Source organism: Wyeomyia smithii, chromosome 3 (assembly GCF_029784165.1).
Source record: "Wyeomyia smithii strain HCP4-BCI-WySm-NY-G18 chromosome 3, ASM2978416v1, whole genome shotgun sequence".
In the NCBI taxonomy this organism is placed as follows: domain Eukaryota; kingdom Metazoa; phylum Arthropoda; class Insecta; order Diptera; family Culicidae; genus Wyeomyia; species Wyeomyia smithii.
The window spans coordinates 180937095-180960522 of NC_073696.1; the positions used below are offsets into that span (position 1 = coordinate 180937095).

General features: G+C 38.4%; 1 protein-coding gene across 1 annotated transcript in view; it reads right to left on the bottom strand.

Annotated features, from left to right (window-relative positions):
• The window catches only part of LOC129731501 (homeobox protein SIX6), a 110452-nt gene that overhangs the window by 76136 nt on the left and 10888 nt on the right, over positions 1–23428 (bottom strand). The window contains exons 2-3 of the mRNA XM_055691565.1: positions 14841–14959; positions 13386–13635 (exon numbers count right to left, since the gene is read on the bottom strand). Coding sequence (XP_055547540.1) covers positions 13386–13635; positions 14841–14959 — 369 coding nt within the window. The remainder of the gene's footprint in view (positions 1–13385; positions 13636–14840; positions 14960–23428) is intronic.

Here is a 23428-nt window from a genome sequence, read left to right on the forward strand (position 1 = left end):
GAGGGTTTAAAATTCATTTTCAAGATTTGAACTAATTTAATTCTACGGAATACTGGCAAAAAAACCATAACGTCTTTTTGATTTCAATTTTCAATAGATCTTGAAAATTCTTCCATACTTTTTGTACTATTCAGCATTTCAGTAAGAATCCTTCGTTTATAAAATTAGTTATCATTGGCAGCATGGCTCGTTTTTACAGATTTTTAGTTTTTAGACTGATTTTCTCATCTATGGTTTTCTACCATTATAAAAATGTGTTGCTGGAAATCCATAAATTTCGAACGAGAGCAAATTGAATCGAACCGGAATGAAACATGCTGGTTCGTTCTGAGCATTATTTAGTCATCCGCACAACACATAAAACCTTCCAAAACAAAATTGAATTGAAAGGTACTGCCAACTAATTAATGATAGATCGGAACAACATTAGGTATGGGTAAATGTTTTCCAGCCATCCTAAGCAAAGCCCGCTTGAAAGCATATTTTCACCGTGTAAAACACGCTCACATTCCCAATGCTGAGCCGATTTAATTACACTAACTAATTGACACCAGTTACTTGTTTTCACTACGAAACGGATATGGTAGCCTTACCACAAAGATCCGTAATGGTTTGTCACCGTGCACAGCGGGTCGTCCATGCGACATTACTCGGCCGGACAGTTCCTACGTCGCATGCATAATGCATAAACATTGGAAGGGAGGCAAACGTAAGTGCGTATAAGCCCATACTGAACATATTTTGTCGTTTGTAGCTTTCAATTACTTTTTATTGTTTTGTTGCTGGCGCCCCTGTCAAAACCAGACACGATAGTATCGTTCTTCATTCAATTCAATTGCAACACATATTGCCATGCCAGGAAATATTATCCTTCGCGCCAGGAGTTGAAGGCGACGAAGTCCATGTTGAACATAAATATTGACTCCCATGTATGGATTCGAAATCGGGATTCTGGTACATAATTAGCGGACTATTAGTGGTATATTTATGAAATTATTTAACCACTAACCTCGGCTACCAGTTGGTTTCAAAAACCGGTTTACCTTTGGATGCAATAGTTACTGCTACTTCAATTAGCGAACCTATACATTAGAGAAATGACAAGACACTCACCGTTAAGGCAACTGTCAGCATCAAAACGGATAACGGCAATGCAAAATGATACAACTCGCCCGTTTTGATGTTGACAGTTGCCTTAACGGTGAGTGTCTTGTCATTTCTCTAATGTATAGGTTCGCTAACTTCAATGGTGGCGTTACCAAGTCAATGCACCCGAAACTCGAATAACCAGTTAACGAATTTGTCACTTGAGAATGCGAGATTGCAATGAACAAAAATCGTTAGCTTTCAAGCTAAATGTAAAAAGACCGACTCCAAAAATGTGCAACTCCGGTTGTAAAACTAACGCGCCAGCGGCACCGGGAGCATTATATGTATTATACCCATAATCAAATAATAATAATATCACCGCTAAGCATAAAAGAGTAGTCATGTTCGCACAGCCAGCAAAGTGTCAGAACAATTATCATTAGCGCGACTCGTTGGTTAGCTGCCAGTGTGTTCCCGGCCCCGGTTACTGGACCGTATGATTCAGGTTAGGTAGGCCGGTACCCATGAAAGCAAGCTTACGAGTTTTTTGGGGTTTACTTTGCAGCGAATTTGGCTGTATTCTTTACGATTTTCAAGCCGGCCGTTAGCATACACCGGTGCTCCTGCTTGTATGAGCGGAAAGCTAAAGGTGGACATTTTAATGGTACAAAAAAATAAAATGTACAACATATTGTATGACTGATGATGACATCGAATGTTTTGGCTGCCGAAATCGTTTCAGCGCCAAAACATTCGTCAGTTTTGACACGGGTCCATGAAGACGATGTTTACAGGGTGTACCAGCATTGATTGGTGTACTCGGAACTATGAGGTGCAAAACTTTTGTAAAACTATCGTCGCGTATTTGCCACTAAAAATGAAAGATTCTTTTTTGTTAATTGCAAGTTATCCCAAAAGTACCTTCACATGCTCAAAAAACGGCAATTTTATCGGAAGTAGGTACTAATCGGAACAGCAGCTATGGAGAGTGTGCATCGGAATTAGCATTCATATTGTAGACAAAGCCAGCAACAATTAGCAAAATTATTAACCGTCAATATGATGGAGTCATCAGACATTGTTATTGATTTGCCGGACTTTTAAGGGTCTTAGACTTAATTACTATCTTCGTTCAGTCCACAGCTGAAGCGAATGCAAATCCGTCGATAATGGTTTTACGTGCTAGGATTATACCTCTGTATTCTTCGGTATGTAGAAAACATTGTGGTCGGTTCTACATGGGCACAGCAATGTGCACATGTCACCAATTGTCGGAACGGTCTGTTAGTGCCTTTTGTGTGGTTTGTTTTTCTTGCTATTTTACGGGTAGGATTTGCGGTCTAAGCAGAACGAATTTCTTCTTGTTTTTACTTTTGGTTGCCGCATAGAATGTAGCAAAACATGAAGATGTAGCCAGAACATAAACCCATGTGGATCCGAAGTTCTTCATAAGTTTCATGTTCTATGAATGTATGCATAAAAATCAATTATGAAAAGTTGTTGTTGTACTTCGCTTTGCATGTAAAAACTAAGACCAGTCTTCAATTTGTATGATAGGTATATGTACCAAAATATAAATAACATATTGCTTGAAAAGAATAAAAAGCAATATTTAAAGCAAAGGCAGCGCCAAGCTCTTGCGTCCAATTTATTTAGTGATTAGTAGGGACAATAAAAAATTGCGGTTTCGTGGAAACCGAGAAGACCACAAAATTTGGTAAAATTTAGAAAACCGCTTGTAATACTGCCAAAATAATGAAAAAAAGTAACATAGCATGTTAATCATTTATATTAATAATAATGATAATTTGATTTTGCTAGCTTGGATTGAAATTTGGGCAGCTAGATCCACTTTAGGCGTAAGTTTTGGATTTTGATTCGCATGATGGAATGCCAGAGTGTTCAGTCATAACATCTAAGCTGCAATATGAATTGAGGGTATACAAGCAAGCAATTTTTGAAAACCTGACAATTTGAAGCCACTAGCATTTCGATATTCAAATCGCGGACGTTTTTCTGAACTTTTCCGGTTGGCGATCAAATATTTATCTATTTTCGGAAACTCGGTAGTTGTGGAACGCAGTGTGAGCCAGTATAACTAGATTAATTCATACCAACGACAGAATATGACTAAAGACAATTTGAAACAACATGTATTTTAGGTCAACAGTGCAAAGAAACCATGAAACAAAACAGTTGCTACTTATTTCTATAAAAATAAATCATTTTATTTCGTATTTTCTAAGGAAAAACTTACTTACTTACTTTTATGGCGACAGATCATTAAGATCCTATGCCGAATCCAGAATACGTCTCCACAAAACTCGGTCTTGGGCTGCTACTCTCCAGTCTCCCCTTACACCCGCTGCTCTGGCATCCTCGTCGACAGCACACATCCAGCGCGTGCGCGGTCTGCCTCGAAGTCGTCGGCCTCTATCCGGTTCTCTACTAAATATTATCTTTGCCGGTCGCTCATCCGCCATCCGTGCTACATGGCCAGCCCACTGTAACCTGCCGTGTTTCATCAGCTTGACAATATCAGCGTGTTTGTATACTTCGTACAGCTCGTGATTCATGCGCCTGCGCCACACCCCGTTCTCTAGTTTGCCTCCGAGTATTGATCGCAGGATTCTACGTTCGAAGACCCCAAGCGCTCGTCGATCGGCCTCCTTCCACGTCACCGATTCATGTCCGTAGAGCGCCACCGGGAGGATCAGAGTCCTATAGAGCGCAAATTTCGTACGGATCTGTAGGCTACGGGACCTAAGCTGGCTACGCAATCCGTAATAAGCCCTATTCGCCGCCGCAATCCGCCTCTTCACCTCGCGGCTCACCTCGTTGTCACATGTCACGAGAGTACCAAGATATATAAATTCGTCGACCACTTCGAAAGTATCCCCATCCATCTCCACCGCAGCACCAACACCCGTAGAACTACCACGCTCTCTGCCAGCCACCATGTACTTCGTTTTGGCAGTGTTTATGGTGAGTCCAATTCTCGCAGCTTCCCTTTTGAGAGCCGTAAAGGCCTCCTCAACTGCTCAACGGTTAACACCAATTAAATCAATGTCGTCCGCAAAGCCCAGAAGCAAGTGAGACTTAGTGATGATGGTGCCGCTCCTCTGCACACCTGCCCTTCGTATCGCACCTTCCAAAGCTATGTTGAACAGCAAGTTCGAGAGCCCGTCACCTTGCTTCAGACCATCTAACGTCACAAACGCGTCCGAAAATTCGCCCGCTGTCCTGACGCATGATGTGAAACCGTCGAGCGTCACACGTATCAGTTTAATCAGTTTAGTTGGGAAACCATGTTCTAGCATTATTAACCACAGCTCGTTGCGTTTCACTGTATCGTACGCCGCTCGAAAGTCTATAAACAGTTGATGTGTCTGCAGGTTGTGTTCTCGAAACTTGTCGAGGATCTGTCTCAAGGTGAACATCTGGTCCGTTGTAGATCGCCCCACTCGAAAACCGCATTGGTATTCTCCAACAAAGGCTTCCTGCAACGGCCTCAGTCATTGGAACAGGATACGGGAGAGAATTTTGTAAGCGGAATTGAGGAGGGTTATGCCTCGGTAATTACTACACTCGAGTCTATGTCCCTTCTTGTAGATAGGGCATATGAGTCCTTCCAACCAGTCCGTAGGTAGTTGTTCCTCAGACCATACCCTTAGGATAATCTGGTGAATTGCACTACACAGCCGCTCGCTCCCAACTTTGAAAAGTTCGGCCGGTGAGCCGTCCTTCCCAGCGGCTTTGTTGTTTTTTAGCTCTTTGCAAGCATTCTTCACCTCGTCCAATGTTGGTGGGTCCACAGCTTGTCCGTCCTCCCCAATTTCTATCCTGTTCCCCTCGACGACTCTCCTCCCTTCCTCGCCGTTCAACACCACTTCGAAATGTTGCTTCCATCGCCTGGCCACCTGCGATTTATCGGTAATCAGGTTCCCCTCCCTGTCATTGCACATGGCAGGTACTGGCACGGTCCGGTTCCTGATTCCGTTGATCGTTCTATAGAAGCTCCTCCGCGAGAACGCGATCGTAGTGCTCACGTTTCTTACGGCGATGAAGCCTCTTTTCGGCAGCTCTTGCCTCCCGGTATTTCTCCCGCATCTGACGCGTTACACGATTAGCTGCTACTAACGTGTTGGCGTAGGCTCGATTCTTCTCCTTTGTCACCTCTAGGCACTCAGCATCGAACCACCCACTACGCGTGGTTCCCGTTGTCATGCCTATCACCTCTCGCGCTGTTTCGCTGACCGCATCATGGATGTGCTTCCACTGCTCGTTCAGGTCCACTCCAGCTGGTCCACCGATCCGTCTATCAACTTTCCGAGTATACTCTGCAGCAACTCCTTCCGCTGATAACCTCTGGATGTCCAGATGTATCTTCCTCGCCGATCTCGATTTAAATACATTGGACAACCGGGCGCGAATCTTGCCTACCACGAGATAGTGATCCGAGTCGATGTTTGGCCCTCGAAAGGACCGCACATCTATGACGTCTGAGAAGTGCCGGCCGTCGATCAGCATGTGGTCGATCTGGGAGCAGGCCTCTCCATTGGGGTGTCTCCAGGTGTGTTTCCGAATATTCAGACGTGCAAAATGGGTGCTACAGATGGCCATTCCCCTTGCCGCGGCGAAGTTCACTAGCCTCAAGCCGTTGTCGTTGGTGGTAGAGTGAAGGCTTTCCCTACTAATAACGGGACGAAAGAACTCCTCTCGTCCGACTTGTGCGTTCGTATTTCCGATGACGATTTTTATATCGTGTTGTGGGCACTCTCCATACGTTTTCTCGAGGAGCTCATAAAACTCCTCCTTTACGTCATCGGTTTTATCGTTTGTCGGCGCGTACACGTTGATAAGGCTGTAATTGAAGAATCTGCCCTTGATCCTCAATACGCATAGACGGTCATTAATAGGCCTCCACCTAATAACACGCTTCATTTGGTTTACAAGTAGTACGAAACCGACGCCCCGTTCCGCTCTATCGCCGCCACTGTAGTAGATGTGATACTTGAAAGAAGTGCCCGCCGAGACGGAAGACGGATACGGGGAGAATCTTAACGGTTATAGATTGAGCTGATTCCAACAACCTTTGCGTGTTCCGCAAAAAACTTCCAACACTTCATTTTCAAACTTTTTGGTTTGTCCGGGACATTTGCTCAACTATGGCGCATTTGCACCATAAACAACTACTGAAATGCGGCAACACTCCGCGGCACCTTTCTGTAACAAATTAACACTCTCTGAAGAAATATTTTTTCACACATATTTGATGACGCACAACAAAATGTTATGAAAATATTATATTGCAGGCAGCATTTCACCTATCAAGATTCTATTTGCAGAGTTATCGCGAGTTTACGTAACGGGAAACTTTAAATATTTAGATTTTTCACTAGACGCTAGATTCAAACTTAGAAAATGCAATTCCCGCACGCTATGTACCTACCATCTCCTGTGAAAACATAACCTCAAATTAAAAACGAAACCGGATCTCATATATTTCCTATTACACATGTATTCTGTTGACAGTAATCAGTCTACCAGATGCTGCTTAAAATTTCTAACCAGCTGCATTGTTATTGACGTCAAGAATATCCATTTTACGCAAATATCGCATGAAAAACAGTCTCCTGTGTATATCAGCCTTGGCTAAATATTGAATCTATCATCATTTTTCTAGTTCAAAAGTTCAAATCCAGAAGTCGCACGGTCGTTTTTAAGTTTTGCGTTAAATCGCCAATAGAGATGTCATCTGGTTTACTTTCGTATGTGTAACGCTACGTAATAATTCTAACCCCTAATACATTTACAATTTGATAATATTCAAACTCTAAACGTGCAGAAAATGTAACTCCAACTTGCAGTAAGTACTGATGCACATTGAATAGGTAGTTTAACTTCGAATGGGTCATTTCGCCAGCGGTTGGTTCTCTGACTCTGAAAATCCCCGGATTAGATTATTATTTTAGTAAATATTGTGACTATTAGGACAGCTTTTTGTCCCTAATTGCTATTCATACCGTTAAAGGAGAAGATTGCCCTGCATTGCTCGCACAAGGCTAATTCGGTAGTTGGTTGACTGGCAAGTTATAGGTTTCTCGGTTCCTTCTCTCTATCGAGTGAATCTTCCGCCTATTTTGCCATTACATTCCTCGACCTCATGTCGTCACGAATGGCACGAAAGTACAACACATCTTTTTACTCGTGGATCGATCGCAATGAGTAGGTAAAGGTAGTAGTGGTAGCAACCAGTGAAGAAGATTATTATTTTCATGTTTATACCACACACTTTTCCGCCCTCGTTTAACTCTAGATTCCAAGGGCTGCAGAGTAACGAAAGAAACGAGGCTATAACGAGTCCAATCCTAACCGAACCAGTGAGAAGGCAACGATTGAGATGTCTATTGACTGCCTAACTAACTGACTGGCTGTGACTTGGCCCGATCGAGGAGGAGGTGGACAATCATTACGGTTTTATAGACTCGGTATCCCTCCTACCGTCGCCCAGAAAAGCTTTGTGGGATGTACCTTAATTTTCATTTGCAACTTTCATTGATACTCGAATAGTGAAAGTAATGTATTATTGTTACGTTCAAACATTTGCTAAATTGATGCTTGCACTCACTCCCAGATACGTGTTCAACATGTTCGAACTCAAGGGACACCCGTTCCCCTACAACTTTATTGCAACGACGGCCGCACGATCATCGAGTTCCCTTGAATCTTAATTCAACTTTTGTCTGCTTGTTTGTACTCTTCAACAGCTCAATTTTAAGTAATATAATTGATTGGAAATAGCTTCTGAATTACCAGCCTCCCGCAGCACATTTCAGTTGCTACGTGTGGAATTTCTCCGAGTTCCACGGCAATCTATGCTGAAATCTGTGCGAAGAAGTTGCTGGTGTCTGACAGAAGGCTAGACGGCATTGGAGGGATGGGAAGTTAATTGAAAAATCCCTCACTTTTGGCAACGATTCCCGTAATCGTGCATGTAACGTGTGGTGTGCTTTCGACTCTGATAATCTTCCATCTCGATTCGGTCCGTACACGGCTTCCACTCCCTCGTGCGCCGCAGGTTAACCGAATCTCCATCAACCATTTGGGTGGACCTGTGCTTGGTGTTGAGGAGAAGGAGGCATGACAGAGCCACCACACCCTACGTGTATGTTTCCTTTTACATCTGTGCTACCGGACGATGGTGGTGCAGATGTTGATGTTGATGATAATAATGACCTCTGATTTCTCGATGAGCGTTGGGCGATAGGTGCTGTTATCTGAGGGATACAGCAGACATTCGTGTATCGCATAAACCAACTTGAACAGCAATGATGGGATGCTTTTTTGGAAATTATCATTTAAAGTTATGAATAACAATTGCTCCCAAGGTTTTGGTGTTTTAATAGGAGGAACGAGAAAAGTATCATCAATCAAACAAAATTAATCGTTCCTGCAGAATCAATAAGTATATTTTATAGCATTGCAAAGATATTCGAGAAAGTTTTCCAGAACGTGGGAAACAGTTCGCCAAACATATATTGGAGAAATATTTTCGTTTTCCGGTTCAGACACAATAGCTTAATCTATGCAAATTAAGCCCTACACGGATCTATGGAATCTGTTCCCGCGCCGATCTGGTTGCGGACGGCGATGTTTAATTAATTAAATTGCTCTTCGTGGTCCGGAGCTAACATCAGTAATAGTAAAGAGCGTGTACATATGAGCGCAAGATTGGTAGGAAAACCTCGCTGATCTTCCTCAATTGGGCTCAATTAGTTATTTAGTAGAGCTTAATCAGTACGATTTTCAAATTGACTGACTCTCTTTCGTCGTTCGCCGTTCGGTACGATCGTTATAATGCTACCCCACACGGAGCGATCCTGCCTGCGATTCGGAGATTTCTACGCTGGATTGTTTGGCTGCGTGTATCCTGTCCGGTGATATGAAAATGACAGCAGAGCATGTATAATTGAGCGCATAAGGCACGGGGTTACGAGTGAAGTTCACGATCGGGATGTTTTATCAATTTAGTACATTCCCTGTTTCGGAAATATTGATGGGTTCGCTTTGCTGTCTTTTTTTAGCAACGATTATTTCCTGGAATGGTGTTTCTTTGGTGAATTGGTCAATTGTTCGCAGTTTGCAATGAGCTGTCGACGATATTAATAGCTGCTTAAATGCGAAAACTTTAATTGTTATTTTGTTGCTAAATGAATGATTATCATCCAATTCAGTAAACGATTACAAATTCTACAATGCTTCACCGGTGGTCTTTTTTCACTAAAGATGTTCCAGAAGTTTTATTTGAAGCTTATTTTCATCAATGAGAGATCATATCGGAATTTTAAAAACATTTCAAAACATGGCATTTCACCTATACTTTTGCTCCGATATTTAAATTTCGCACAATGATACTTACAATTTGCTCCACTTCACCGTTCATTAAATAAAATTTTCATCGGAAGCTTATTCAAAAATTTGTAGTTTTTTCTTTTTCACTCTAAAAATCATGTACCTAGTTGTTTTTTTTAGACCTGTACTGCCTATAATCGCGTACCAGTCCCATGTGGATTTTCATCGTTTTTGAGTTAAATATCACATTCCATCTATTTGTTGTTTTACTATCGATCAAGGAAACAAAAAAGTATGCTTTATTCGAAAAAGTCAGAAAAAAATGTGAGGTAAAATTGTCCCATCTTAAAAATAATCGCATATCAGTCCCACCAAATGTTTTTTTCTGGGTATGCTTATATTTTTTTGCATATATTTTTGTTCATCCATACAACAAATACTTGTTGCTGTTTTTCAAGCTATATACTGTTAAAAAATCTTAAAATAATCAATAAATGCAGGTTATTTCATTTAAATTCCACACAAAAGGTTATGTTAAATAGACACTGCAACTTTTTCTGAAAGTTCGTTCCCGAAAGGTTATAGATTTCGTCAATCAGAGGGATAATAGCCTTGAGCGAAGTTCCTTTCTAGAAGAGGTTATTTTCCTGTGGATGATCTGCTCACTTCCAATGATCATTCAAGCTGAAATTGTCAGAACTCAGAAGAAATCATTTTTAGTTGCTTAGCTAAAAACAGCGTGTACCTCTTTTCATCGCCGTCGTCTTCCATCAAGTAACTGTTGTAAAGAAAATGGAAACTTTCCTTTCTCAAAACCACTTTTCCAATATGCTGAATGCACGGGCTAATGCGGAATAATTTTACTCAGCACGTATTGCGAAACTCTGAAGACGTAAGAAAGGAAATTGTTCAGTAGACTTTAACCTTGTATTTTGCTCTTTCATCAACGACCTTAAAGTCGGGGTAAATAATGGGTGAAAGTCTCCACCATTCTCCATGCAGCATATTTAGAAGCTGTCTGCGGCCATAAACGTCTACCCATATTCAAAATACTTGAGAAAAATATAACTACTCTTACACCGAGCGGTTGAAAGTGAGACTGATATGCGATTATTTTGCTACTCGATGGCCTAAACAATCGCATATCTCATTCTTTTTTTTCATTGTAATTTCCACGAAAAAGGCAATTATTTAATAAAGAAGTTATAATTGAGGTCTATTTCAATACATTATGTCAAAAAAATAAGAATAACCCACCCCAAACAGGTGAAATACCCAAAACAAGAAAAATATCTTCAAGCGCTGTTCTCTCAACTCGATGATTTTCCAGATGGGACTGATAAGCGATTATGGGCTGTGTAACTGATTTTGTAAACAGCAAATCTAAATTTTGTTTTGTAAGTCATCAATCCCAATTGGATTTTCCTTTGCTAGATAATTCATGAGTTTGTGGTGCCTTTTTTTTTGTTTCTTGTAAGACCATCATAAACCCACAAACGTTTACTACTGCTGTAATAAAATAACAACAAGTTACAAAAATTAAATCAACAAACTGTACGTTTATTCATGACTAGAGAAAGGATTCCAAGCTATTTTTTTTAATTTAGGTTTACCAATAAATTTTTATTTACTGTCGAGACAGCTTGAGCGACATCCATAAATTACGTAACGCAAAAAAAAACAGATTTTTGGACCCCCACCCCCCATATGTAACGAAACGTAACGCCAACACCTACCCCCCCCATAAAAATTACGTAACGCTGTAGAAGAATTTGCTTGATGAAAATGTTCGTTTTTGGAGTGTCTTTCCAGAGTTTTTGTGTTACGTAACGCTGATCTCACCTCCCTCCCTCCCCTATGTAACAAATCGTAACGCTCAAGGAAACCCTTCTATCACATTTTTCACCCGATTTTATCATCATAAAACATTTCATTAAAAAAATGTCAGGGGGAACTGATTTTCTGTTACGCTTCAATATTTAAGATATTTTTCATAATTCTGTGTATCATTCTGGATGCAGTTTACATTAAAAATTCAACCGATGCACAATGTTACATTTTGCTGTTATCGTGCGAATAATTGAATAGTGATACAAATGTTTATTATAACCGTATAATATTTTCGGAGAAGTTTCAAAATATTTAAAAACGCATCTTTTGATGTAGAAAGCTGGGTGATCAATCCTCCTAAAAGTGAGATAGAATATTTACTTTTTCATTAGATAAAGATAGATGCTTGGTGTCTTAGGCAAAGTATTAGGTGATCTCAAAACAAGAAACTTTACAGAAGACATCATGTTTCTATCTCTTACATATTGCAAGCAACATGAAGTTTTCTATGAGAAGGCCTTAAAAATCGTTATTTACATTTTAAGATTTTTCTGGTTGCAATATGTGAGAGATATCAGCACGCTGTCTTCGGCAAAGTTTAGTGTTGTGAGAACATCTAATATTTTGCTTATGGTACTGCGCTACAAAAAAGCAAGTTATTGATTTTACCAATTCAAACAATAACCTGAACGAATAAAAACTTAATTGTAATTTATTTGCAACTTTACATCGATTTTTTTAGGTTTTTTATTTTTTTGGTTTGTTCAGAAAAGTTTTTGGCAACTGAGTTATCTATCTAAAAAATGTTTTACAAAAATAGTGATGATCGATTTTTTATTGTCACTTTTTGTTTTTGAAATTTTTTTTCTGTACAGGATCTCAAATTGAATTTTTTATATATTTTTTATAAAAGCTCAAACTGTCTGAGCTTTTATAAAAAATATATAAAGAATTCATTTTGAGATCCTGTACTGATAAAAAAATTTCAAAAACAAAAAGTGAAATTCATCCCTTGAAAATTTTTCTCTATCTTTTGTCATTATTCAGATATATCGATTTATGAAAAACAACTGCAGCTTTTTTCATATGTTTGTACAGATAAATTTTCCAAAAGAAATTAAAATCGCTGATTTTACGTATTTAGCTATTGATTTAACATCTTCAATAAAAAAAAATAAAATTTTAAAAAATTTCCCGATTTTATCACTTCCCCTATTTTATCACGCCAAAAATCATCAGGGTGAGATATAATCGGGTGATCACTGTATTAACAAAAAAACCTTCGACATTTGTAACTTGTTTATGGTGAAACTTCCAAACGGTGAACAATTCGGAATGCAAATAAATGTGTCACTGTGTAATGGTCTGCAGTGCGTTGTTGAAAATCTATACATAGATTTTGCTTTCAAACTCATACAATCCAGTGCTAATGGCTGCAGCGCTCAGGTAAAAGAGCTCTACTTACAAATTGTATCACGCCAAGGGTGAACAGAACAATATACTGTGTGTAGGGGAATAACCTATATGTACAAACTGTTGCAAAATCACTCGCTGGAAACGTATTCCGTTGTCTATTCGGTTGTTGCTATTTCAAATCCATACCAAAATTTGCATTTGTAATGTATTTTAATCCCCACAAGTCTCCTTGCTCTCTGTGCCCTCAACCAATGTTGTCTTTTACTTCGCGGCATGTGCTATGTACCGAAGTACACCAATACCGAAGCAATCATGATAGATCTCTTGCAGCCATTTTTACCTAACGGCTCTACATTGATTCCGTCGCTACTACGAAAATATAAGACGGGTAGGGAGATATAGAAAGTATGAGGCTTCTATCTAAAAAGGAAGTCGCATGAAAAGAGATTCGTTTGCACATTTCCTGAATGTTCCGCAGAATGAACGAAAAAAAAACACTTCAACAGGAACAGGAAAGTTACCATTACTAAATTGAGCAAACGGGACACAAAACGACAAAAAGTCACACCTTTGCACCGCAAGGAAGCGGTCATACTTGAACGAGAAAAATCTCGACTGTCCTGGCTCAACAACAACGATTACGAACATGATAGTCTAGGAGCGTGAAAAGAAAAGTGCAAAAAAAATTCACTTACCTATTTTTCGCCGCTGCGGCTCGATCCCGTTGGCGTCTATTTTTAAACCAATTTCCCACCTGTGTCGGTGTGAGACCGGTGGCCTGAGCCAGTTCCCGCTTCTTGGTCGGGTTCGGGTACGGATCCTGCAGATACCACTCTCTCAGCAGGCTCCGCGTTCGCTCTTTGAAGCAGTGGGTCTTCTGTTCACCGTCCCAGATTGTCCGGGGTAGCGGAAATTTTTTCCGGACGCGATACTTATCGACGGGACCTTCAGCCAGCCGCGATATAGTGACCGATGGAAGAAATCGTGACAGACCAACAAGGAAGAAAGGAGAGAAAAATGCAAGGTTAGGAAAAGTGAAAATTGCTTTTTTTTACCAACGGCTGTTTGGGTTTCTGTCAGTAGTGAAAGCAAGTAACATCGTGCAGTTCACAACTTAGACAGGAAATTGAAAATCAATTCATTATGTTAGCTGCTGACTAAACCACGGTTTTTTTTTTGTTACAGGGTAACGGTAGTGTAATGTATGTTGTGTTGTATTACATGCAACGAAATATATGAATTTGATACTATAGAGAAAAAATGTTAGAATAACAATTAAATGTTATAGAGCATAGCGCAATACACTGCAGCAAACTGCAACACCGTTGTACAATTGTATATTCATATTCCAACATTATGAAAACATTATCCTTCATTACCCTAACGTTAGTCGTCTGAACTGGTAGGAAATGTTGACAGAGTCTTCGATGCGATAACTTTCGAATGCCGCTTCGAGCAGCAGAACTTTGCCACTGGCATGAAAAATTACATATCCCATCTACCGCGGGCTGACACTTTTTCTAATTCTCGAATGGAAGCGGCATTCACGTCTCGGTCTCGAGTAACATTAACAAAGGAGAGCGTTAAAGCGTGATAAAAAGCGCAAAAACATACACCAGTAATAATGGCTCATCAACTTCATATTCATTACGATATAGCTGGATGCATTATACTGGGATCATAGAAATAGTGAAAGTATACCCGCGCCAAATTGGTCGATCGAAACAAAAAACACAACCTGTGTCAAACGAGGAAAGGGAAAATTATTGCGTAACCAACAGAAGATCCGAGCAAACAATTTATCAAATTAACATTATTGTTTGTAAATAAATTAAACCGGCGGTCACGAGTCATTACTGTCTGGTTTCTTTTTTGTCGTAATTTAAAGCACGTACAGAATATGGTTAAACCATTGTATCAACATGAATTTGTCAATGACAACTTGCAATAGAACGATGCATATCGAATCGCAATTTGTGATCTTTTTGCGGTACATACTGGTTAAATACAGAATTGAAACTTGGCACTACAATGATAACGCATTAAAAGCATTTTTGTTACATATTGAGATATGGAACAATTCTTTTGAAACTCTATATAAACCTAATAGTCGGTCGTCAGACATGTTTTAATAAAAAAAAGTTACTTACCTAACGGTCGACCGCGTAATTTTTCCGCCTCGTGATAATGTGCCTCTAGCCACATCGCCTGCAATTTACCGTGCGACGATTTGGTAAACTTGTGCCGCTCCAGTATCGTGTATAATTCCCTGCAAACAAATCGATTGTGAGACCACACGTGGATGTCTGTTGAGAGCTTTTATATTTTTACTCGCTAATAAATTATGAACGCTTATTCTGATCATATACATATATCTTACCTCAGGCAATAATTTGATATTTAAATGTGTTGTATCGTACATTACGTACAACCATCGTTTAGGTTTATCTTGTTTAGCTAATTATTTACAGTATCTATTCAAGTAGTGAACAAACAATTTAATATTGTTTTATCTGCAAATTTCTAATGTGACTTTATTGTAAGGCACCCTAAAAAAATTAAGCTCTTCTGCAACAGAACTCATCATGTTCATATCAAGGCCCAAAAAATAAATAAGGCATATTTTTAGATGCCATCCAATTATAAGACAACTGTAACTTTAATCAAACCACTTTCGCTCGTATTTCACCACTAGAGTTAATGCATGTTGGGTTATTTAAAAAAAAGTTATAAACCTCCGATATCGATTTAATGCAAAACAATTTTATTGTACAAAAAAAAAGCAAAGCCTTGGTGCTACATTCCGTATCGGAGTTCGACCTTCTGTTTTACTATACACAGATTTCGCAGCCGACTGTTAAATGTACAGGACAATTGGCGCTAGGCGCTACGATCCTATTGACACTAACAGTCTCTCCCGAGCCGGGACTCGAACATACGACGACTGGCTTGTTATCGTACCTCGAGACCAGCTGGGAGATTCTTTGTTAAACAATATAACGGGTGACTACTAAAAATTTGGAATTATTCTGTTAAGTTGACGTGAACACCGTACAACGCTCTTGTACCGGTATCCTGACAAAGCTTCGTCGAACAACCGATTTTGGGCCTTGAGAAAGGTATTCCTTTTTTGTTGATAATGAAGTGTCTTCGAGTGCAATAAATCAGTTTTTGTTCTAAAACATCCAATTTTTTTGTCAGCATAAGAAAAAAAAACAAATTTATAGCTGTGACAAACTTTTAGTTGTTATATGTACTGTGGTGTGGAAAGGACTGTAACCTTTATAGTTGCATATAAGCAAACGCTATTATTTGGTCAAACTTCACTTTAGCAGAACAAATTTCGATGTTCATTTAACGTTATTTTGATACGGCAACTGATAAAAGTTATATATGTACAAACAAATTGAGTTTGCTCACGGAATAGTTTTTTTGTCATAAATAAAAGAAAATTTAGGAGAAAATTCAAGAGAGCTCTGTAAACTCCCAGAAATCTATCCAATTGTTAGGAAGTCAACGGCTGTGCAGTGTAAATTTATGAGTGCTATTATGCTATGAGTGCTATGACGCTATTATAAATTGAAAGCTGACTGTTCACAGTTTCGAAGTTGCTCATATCAAACGTGCAAGAAGTAATGAATGAACGAAAGTTATTAAAGCTTTGAAAAATTGACATATACTGCTAGGATCAAAAACAAAATACGCTTTTTGTTGTAAAATTAGCCTTCTAAGCGTGCAGAAAAGTCTTTTACCGGAAAAGTATTCAGAGCCTTCAGCTTTGATATGAGCTGATGATTTGACGTTTGATATGAGCAACTTCGAAAATTCGTTTCGTTTAGATCTCCTTAATTGGCTCAAAACGAAGTTTGAGAAATAACCTTGTCATTTGGACATAGATCAGGTGGCTGCAGAACGTAATGCGTTGAATAAATCGAAATATCTAGAAAGATCATGAAACCGTGCTAAATGATTACAAAATGAAATTGCGTAAACCAATTAAGGCCACAGGCATTTCGAATCAACTCGTTGGTCATATGATTCTTGAATGTTCACACATGAAGCTTTTCAACAGTTGATCGAAAGACCAATGTATTAAACTTTCGACGAAAAATCTGTTATTGATTACGTACAATAGAAGGGAATTTTCGCTGCGATTTGTGACAATAGATGAAACATCAATCCACCACTACACTCCTAAGTTCACTGGGCAGTCGGCAGACTGATTTTTGCCTGGTGAGAGTCATCCAAAGCAGCCCAAAACTCAACAATCAACTGAAGTGTTGGCCAGTATCTTTTGGGATTCGTCAGGTAAAGGAATCAATATGTATTGTTGTACATTATTGGATAGAAGAAAAAGTGTTCTCTCACCTCATTTTGCATTTTGCTCATTTTGCTCGCAATTCGAATAGGCTACGAACTGCTTGCCCATCTTCCATAATCGTCAGATTCAACCCCGAGTGACTATTTACTGGTACCCTGTTTGAAAATCATTGGGGAGTGGTTCCACTCGAATGGAGAGGTAGAGTTGGAAATAAACGACTTTTTTGCGGGACTTGACGTACAGTACTATGAAACTGGCAACGAAATGTTAGAGGACCACTACAATAAGTTAAGTTCATGATTACTCTAGATTGAGAATATATCGAAGAACAAAACAGTTTTTTTTAAATTATTGTTTTTGGATTAGACAGCTAAAGACTTTCCAATTCATGTGATAAAGTGTTAGATTCAGAATGCAATTAGTAGCATTTGTAGAGATCGATACCGATACTTTACGGCAGACAAATTATACTAGATCAGCCTTTCCTGTCAGTTGACGAAGCATATTATATTGTATTTGTGTTCGTATTTTAATAAATAGTTAGGAAAAACTACAGCGAATAAACCCATTTAACAATAAAAAACGTAGAAACCAAAGCGGAAGAATGTTACGAAGAGGTAAAATAAAATGATGAAAAATAGTTAAAAATTAAAAAACTAATGATGAATTTCTAGTTGTTCAAAAAGTATGTCCAATTGAAAAAAGTTTATTCTTTATTGTTTATTTCGCAGTCCAACGAATTCTTCTGTGCACTTAGTTTACTTTTTTTTATATCATTTAACGAACTTTCCAATTTATTTGGGATAAGTAGATATTATATGTTTAAATAATTTAAAACTTGTCCTATTTTTATCATGAGCATGAAAAGGTATACATTCCATTGTCATTTAAACTTCTGAAAACTTTTAGGATCCTATTTTTACGCTGGATTATAAATTTTCTTCTTATGAAATAGTACCTACTTAAACATGGTAACATACAAGAATTGATAACCATTGATTTAATGATTCATTCGTGCTGTTTTACATTTGCTATGAGAACTTCAGGGTTTGTTGGATAAAATGTTTGAGCGTGAAACATGATTAACTGCAGGTATACTATGAAAAGGTAGAAAGCTTTACTCTCTACTATTGAATGCTATATGCGACACTAATTGAACAAGGTGGTAGTCAAAAGCTTCCAGCTGGTCTTGAGGTACGATGCCTGCCTGACATGCCATTCGTCGTAGGTTCGAGTCCCAGCTCGGAAGAGACTGTTAGTGTCAGTAAGATCGTAGCGCTGGCCTTGCAATTATCCTGTACGCTAAAACAGTTAGCTGCGAAGCCTGTGTATAATAAAACAGTAGGTCGAGTTCCAATTCGAAATGTAGCACCAAGGCTTTGCTCTGCTTTCAAGATTACTTTTTTTAACTTGGTTATAACTTGATCAAACCAACCGTTCAGACCGTTCATGTACCTTTTTGCTCAAAAAAAAGAGCAAAGTTTGGAAGTTTTTTAAAGCGTGTATCACTTATTTTAGTGCATAAAAGAAGTTGTTTTTTTAAAGTTTTGTCAATCAACAACAAAAAAACACGTTTGTTTAAAAGAAATACCAATTATTTGTGAAGGAACGGCCGTTTTCCCGAAACGATATTTTTTGCAGAGATTTGCGGTATTTACGATAAAGCCCTAGCAGATCAACATCAAGAAAGTTATATTATTTCATTAGTTTAGAAGTGTGCCGGGCAGAGCCTGACAAAGTCATTTTCAATTGACAATTATCAGGTTAAAGTGACGCTTTGACCCGTCGCTTTCAATTGAAAAGCTTTTGTATCATTTTCGAGCACTTCGGGAGTCACATGACACCCAGCCGAAAGCTTCTGCTGTGATTCTGATGACTGAAAGGCTTGAAATTGATACAAACGCTTTTCAAATGGAAACCGGAGATTATCACTATCACTCTCAAATGACGATTCTCAATTGAAAATGACAATGAGCACTGACGGAGAAAGAAGGCTTCCATGCAGTTCTTCTATAGGAAATATTGATTGGAACTTGCATAACGTACTTATTGGATGCCATTGCCGTTCTAACTACGGCTTGCGGTATTAGAAAACTACCATCAAACGACGCGATGCGGTGCTAATTTCAATTGAGACGCTGAAGGAAAGGAAAGAGTCTTTTTCTCCGTCACTCTCTCCATCGATGGGAATAGTCATTAGATTCATTTGAAATGACCCGAAAGAAGTAAGAGGGAAAGAGAGAAAGAAGTGATTCGTTGGCAGTAGCCGAAAGGAATCAAGTGAAAATGAAACTGTTCGAATCGAAATGACAGCGCGAGTATATCAGTTTCATTGTTTTGTTTCGAAAAGGTAAAGCCCTGGTGCCGGGAATCTAAACGATCATTTTTTTTTTATTTAAGAGAAACGATGTCAATTGCAAGTGTTGCATACGCAATTGTTATAATCTAAGTTTTATGAGTAATAAACAAAGCTAAAACTTGCCTTAAAATTATTTTTTCGGCAAAGTTAAGCTTTGTGTATCAAAAATCGATCGTTCAATGACCGACGAATTTATTAACGAACATTTAAGAAAAAGGATGAAGAAAATCGGTTTAGCAGTTTAACCGCAATCGTAAACACGGCAGAGTCATTTTTTTCAAAAACATCATTCCAAGATGAACGCGTATATAGTTTAGCTTATGCGACCGTGACGAAGCGTACTTGAAATCGCTTAAACTTTCTTCTTTTTGCTCCGATCCTCATAAAAATTTGAGAGAATGTTCTCAAAAAGACTTAAAAATATTGCAAAAAATTTTTTTTCGATTTTTTAAGAACTAAAAAGGTAGGGTATCGAACGTCTTCGTCAGTGGTTTTCTTCGGCAGTTTTTCTGCAGCAATCTTATGCAAAAGGGGGCCGAAGAAAACCACTGACGAAGACGTTCGATACCCTATATAACCCCTGAAATGAATTATTCGTTTCGCAAAACAATATTCATTTTATTTTTCATTTCTTTTTAAACTCACAACCATGAGAATTTTTTGTTTTCGTTTTGAGTAGGGTTTGCAATCCGGGGTACGATTTTCCGGGAAATAAGAAATATTGATTTCCGGGATCTCGGAATTGCCAAATTCCTCAGAAATTTACTCATGATTCACTACAGCTCTACAATAGTGCGATCGAACTAAATACCCGATCGAAACGCGAAGCTGACGTCATCGAACTGTATAAAATCAAACTATTTGCTTCAAATATTTGGTAAAAATATTTGCTCTCTTATTATCTCAACAAAAAATTTGGCAAATATTTGCTTCGTTCAATGTCATAGCTTGCTAGTGGTTTCTCTACTGAGCGTATATTTCTTAAAAATTTTCCTTTGTTCGTACTGAAATTTGGTATGAGCCGCAAATGGATTTTAGTATGTCGCTTCAAATCAAATGTTTGGATTCCTCACAACGCAGAATGAATCTTGGAGTTTTCAGGAAAAGTTGAACTGATATGTTTTCGAATCGTAAAAATATTTGAACTCAACGTGCAAATCATTTTTCTTGTACCTTTTGTTGGAAGGATTTAATAATTCATTTCTATTTTATGATTGGAACTTAATAAGAGTTTTATATGTAGAAAAAAATTATAAAATTTTTTCAAACCCGTAAAATTTGAAATAATTAATTTAATAACTCAAAGTAAGTGCCAAAATTGATTGTGGGTCGTAGCTGCGAAATCAACGTAAAAATCATCTTCACAGAGAAGTTACGTAGGCATTCAAATGCTCTATAATTGACTTATTTTAAGTCGTATCGAACTGAGGTTTTCAGTACACATAACAATTTTATTTATCGTTTATCAGTAACAATAGGTTTTCAGTAATTATTTCGTTTTCTACCGGATTGACTCGGTCTTTTTTAGAAGATCGCTGATTTGAGAAATATAATCCACGGGTAAAGAAAGTTTTTATTCCCGTTTCCCGGGAAATCTGTTCCCGGGAATATTGCAAACATTTCTTATGATTGGCAGCTTTTGTTCTCATAAATACTCCGGACCGGACTTTGAAACGGAGTCACATTGCACATAGGAGTATTCCAGTCAAAAACATGGCCATAATACGAGAAATGAAATTTCAGTGTACCTCGTGCTATTGATGCTTTTTGCATTCTCTGATACTTACTACATTGTATGCCAGCCATCTTCAATTTATCTGAATTGTTGACAAACGACTATTGATATCAAAACCTTGGTATTGCTTAGAGCGCATGAATAAGTCACAAATTGTTTTAAGGAAAATATAAACTTCCACTGGTGTTTTTGTAACTTTCAGATGATTCTTGTGTGGAAATTTGATATGGGCGTTAACAATAAAGGTATATGCAGTAAATTTATGCCGGTAATGTGCTGTACAGATTAAAAAAATTTATCAGAACAAGGCCTTGCCAGACACGTGTTTTTCAGTTTCATTTGATTAACAAAATTTTCACAAAAAAGGATTTTTGTTTGGGTTCCAAGCTCGTCCCAGCAAAAATTCACCTACCATTCGAAAGGTTACGTGTTCCAGAACAAGTACTAGGAAAAAAATCTGCCCCATCCTCACCCATTCGCGATCAATTGCGATCAATGTGAAGTTGAGACGTTCAGATATGCTGAATTTTTTTTTAATTGAATGAGTGCATTTATCATGCCTTTGTCATTACTTGTCGAGCAATCTCTAGAAATACCCTATTCGAGAACGACAAAACTGGTTGAGCTTACCCATGTACCCAATGTACAGATGTAAACAACCCAGTCAACCACAAATCGTATATCAATGTACCAAAATTATCGCAAATATATCTTGAGGAAGTCGAAATCGTATACCACGCTTATTATCATGCGCAGAAACTCAGTTTTAATTGTATATCATAATGGAGTCTAACTGATTTATGATTGTAGGCTTAGAATTGTAAGACAGTGTGAAACGAATCATTTTCAATCGGAAATTATCGTATTTTAATACGTATTTCAATGAATTGCATACTATTAATCCTCAGTACGTATATCGCCTCCAAAAAAGTACGCATATGCTGTTTTTGTGCAACAAATGCGAGTATGTATGATATATATGAGTGCGGATATTGGAATCGAAACATTATTATACGTATGAAAATGTTGACTGGGAATATACCAGATAGCCTAAAAGAACCAGGATAACTGCCATACTTAGCCGAAACTGTCATACTTATCCAACAATGAAAGCCGACAGTTTACCCGCCACTTAGTGTACTATACTGCCCCTGTTTACATAGTTGACGTAAGAGCCAAAATGTCCAAATTGCACTTTTTCGTTGATTCAGCTTCCTTTCCCTAAGATACATACACTACAAACAAAAAACCATTTTGTTCTGAAACTTTTGAGATATATTGGAAAAACGTTTTGGCGTAACTGCCAATTGGTTGCAAAAACTGGCGTCACTCCATACAAGGTGCAATTGTCTATGTTAAGTCGTTTTACTCGACTGTCTAACTACTGTCTGTTTGTCTAAGTTAAGTCGTTTAATTCGACAAATATTCCATGGAAAGGGGTAAAGGGGAAAGTGGGATTGAATAATTGTATTGTATATTAATATTTTTCCGTGTCCTTTCCCCCTACTAGTGGATATTTGCATCAGATAAAATAATTAAATCGGTGTGTATATTACGGTGGGTAAACTTAATCGATTTTCCAGAACGTTTTTAAGGTTCTATATGGGGCCCCAAACAATCCTGACATTAGCGGAAGTGGATTGATCGATAGCTCTCTAGAAAGAAACATGTGCAAAAGTTTTCCTATACTAATTTTCATACAAATTTATGTACATGCATATGTAATGCACCAATCAGAGGCACAAGTAATCCATATCCGGCAGGTTTAGCATTGTCTGGGGGCCTAAATTGAACCAAAGAAAAACTTTGTCCTGGCTCTGTACTGTCAAGTTTGCATTTTTCCATGTAACGATTACTCCCCTTAGCGTAAATGTAAGTTTTAATGCATGTGTTTGTATGTGTGTTTGTGCGTGTTTGTCTAATTGAAACTGCCGATGGACAATAGCTGACGTTTGACCGAAGCACGATTGATAAAACTGAATCAACTACGTGGCAGAGTAGAAAGTAGTCAAGTTTCTACGCCAAGCTATGCGAACAATCTGCGAGAAAAATACATGTTTATTCGCATAAACTGGCGTAGCGGTTTTTCTGGATCAGTTACCACGGGCCGACTCGTATAATCCATGGGGCCTCTTTTCAAACATCACTCTTAATAAAAGTGACAGACTATTTTGTTGAAATTGTATCTCAATATAATGATTTGGGTAAAAATAACAAAAACGCGTTTTTCTCGCGATGATGGTGTTGGTTGTTACGTCAACTATGTAAACAGGGGCAGTATATTCCATGTTACTGATATTGACCATCAAATCTATCGATGACC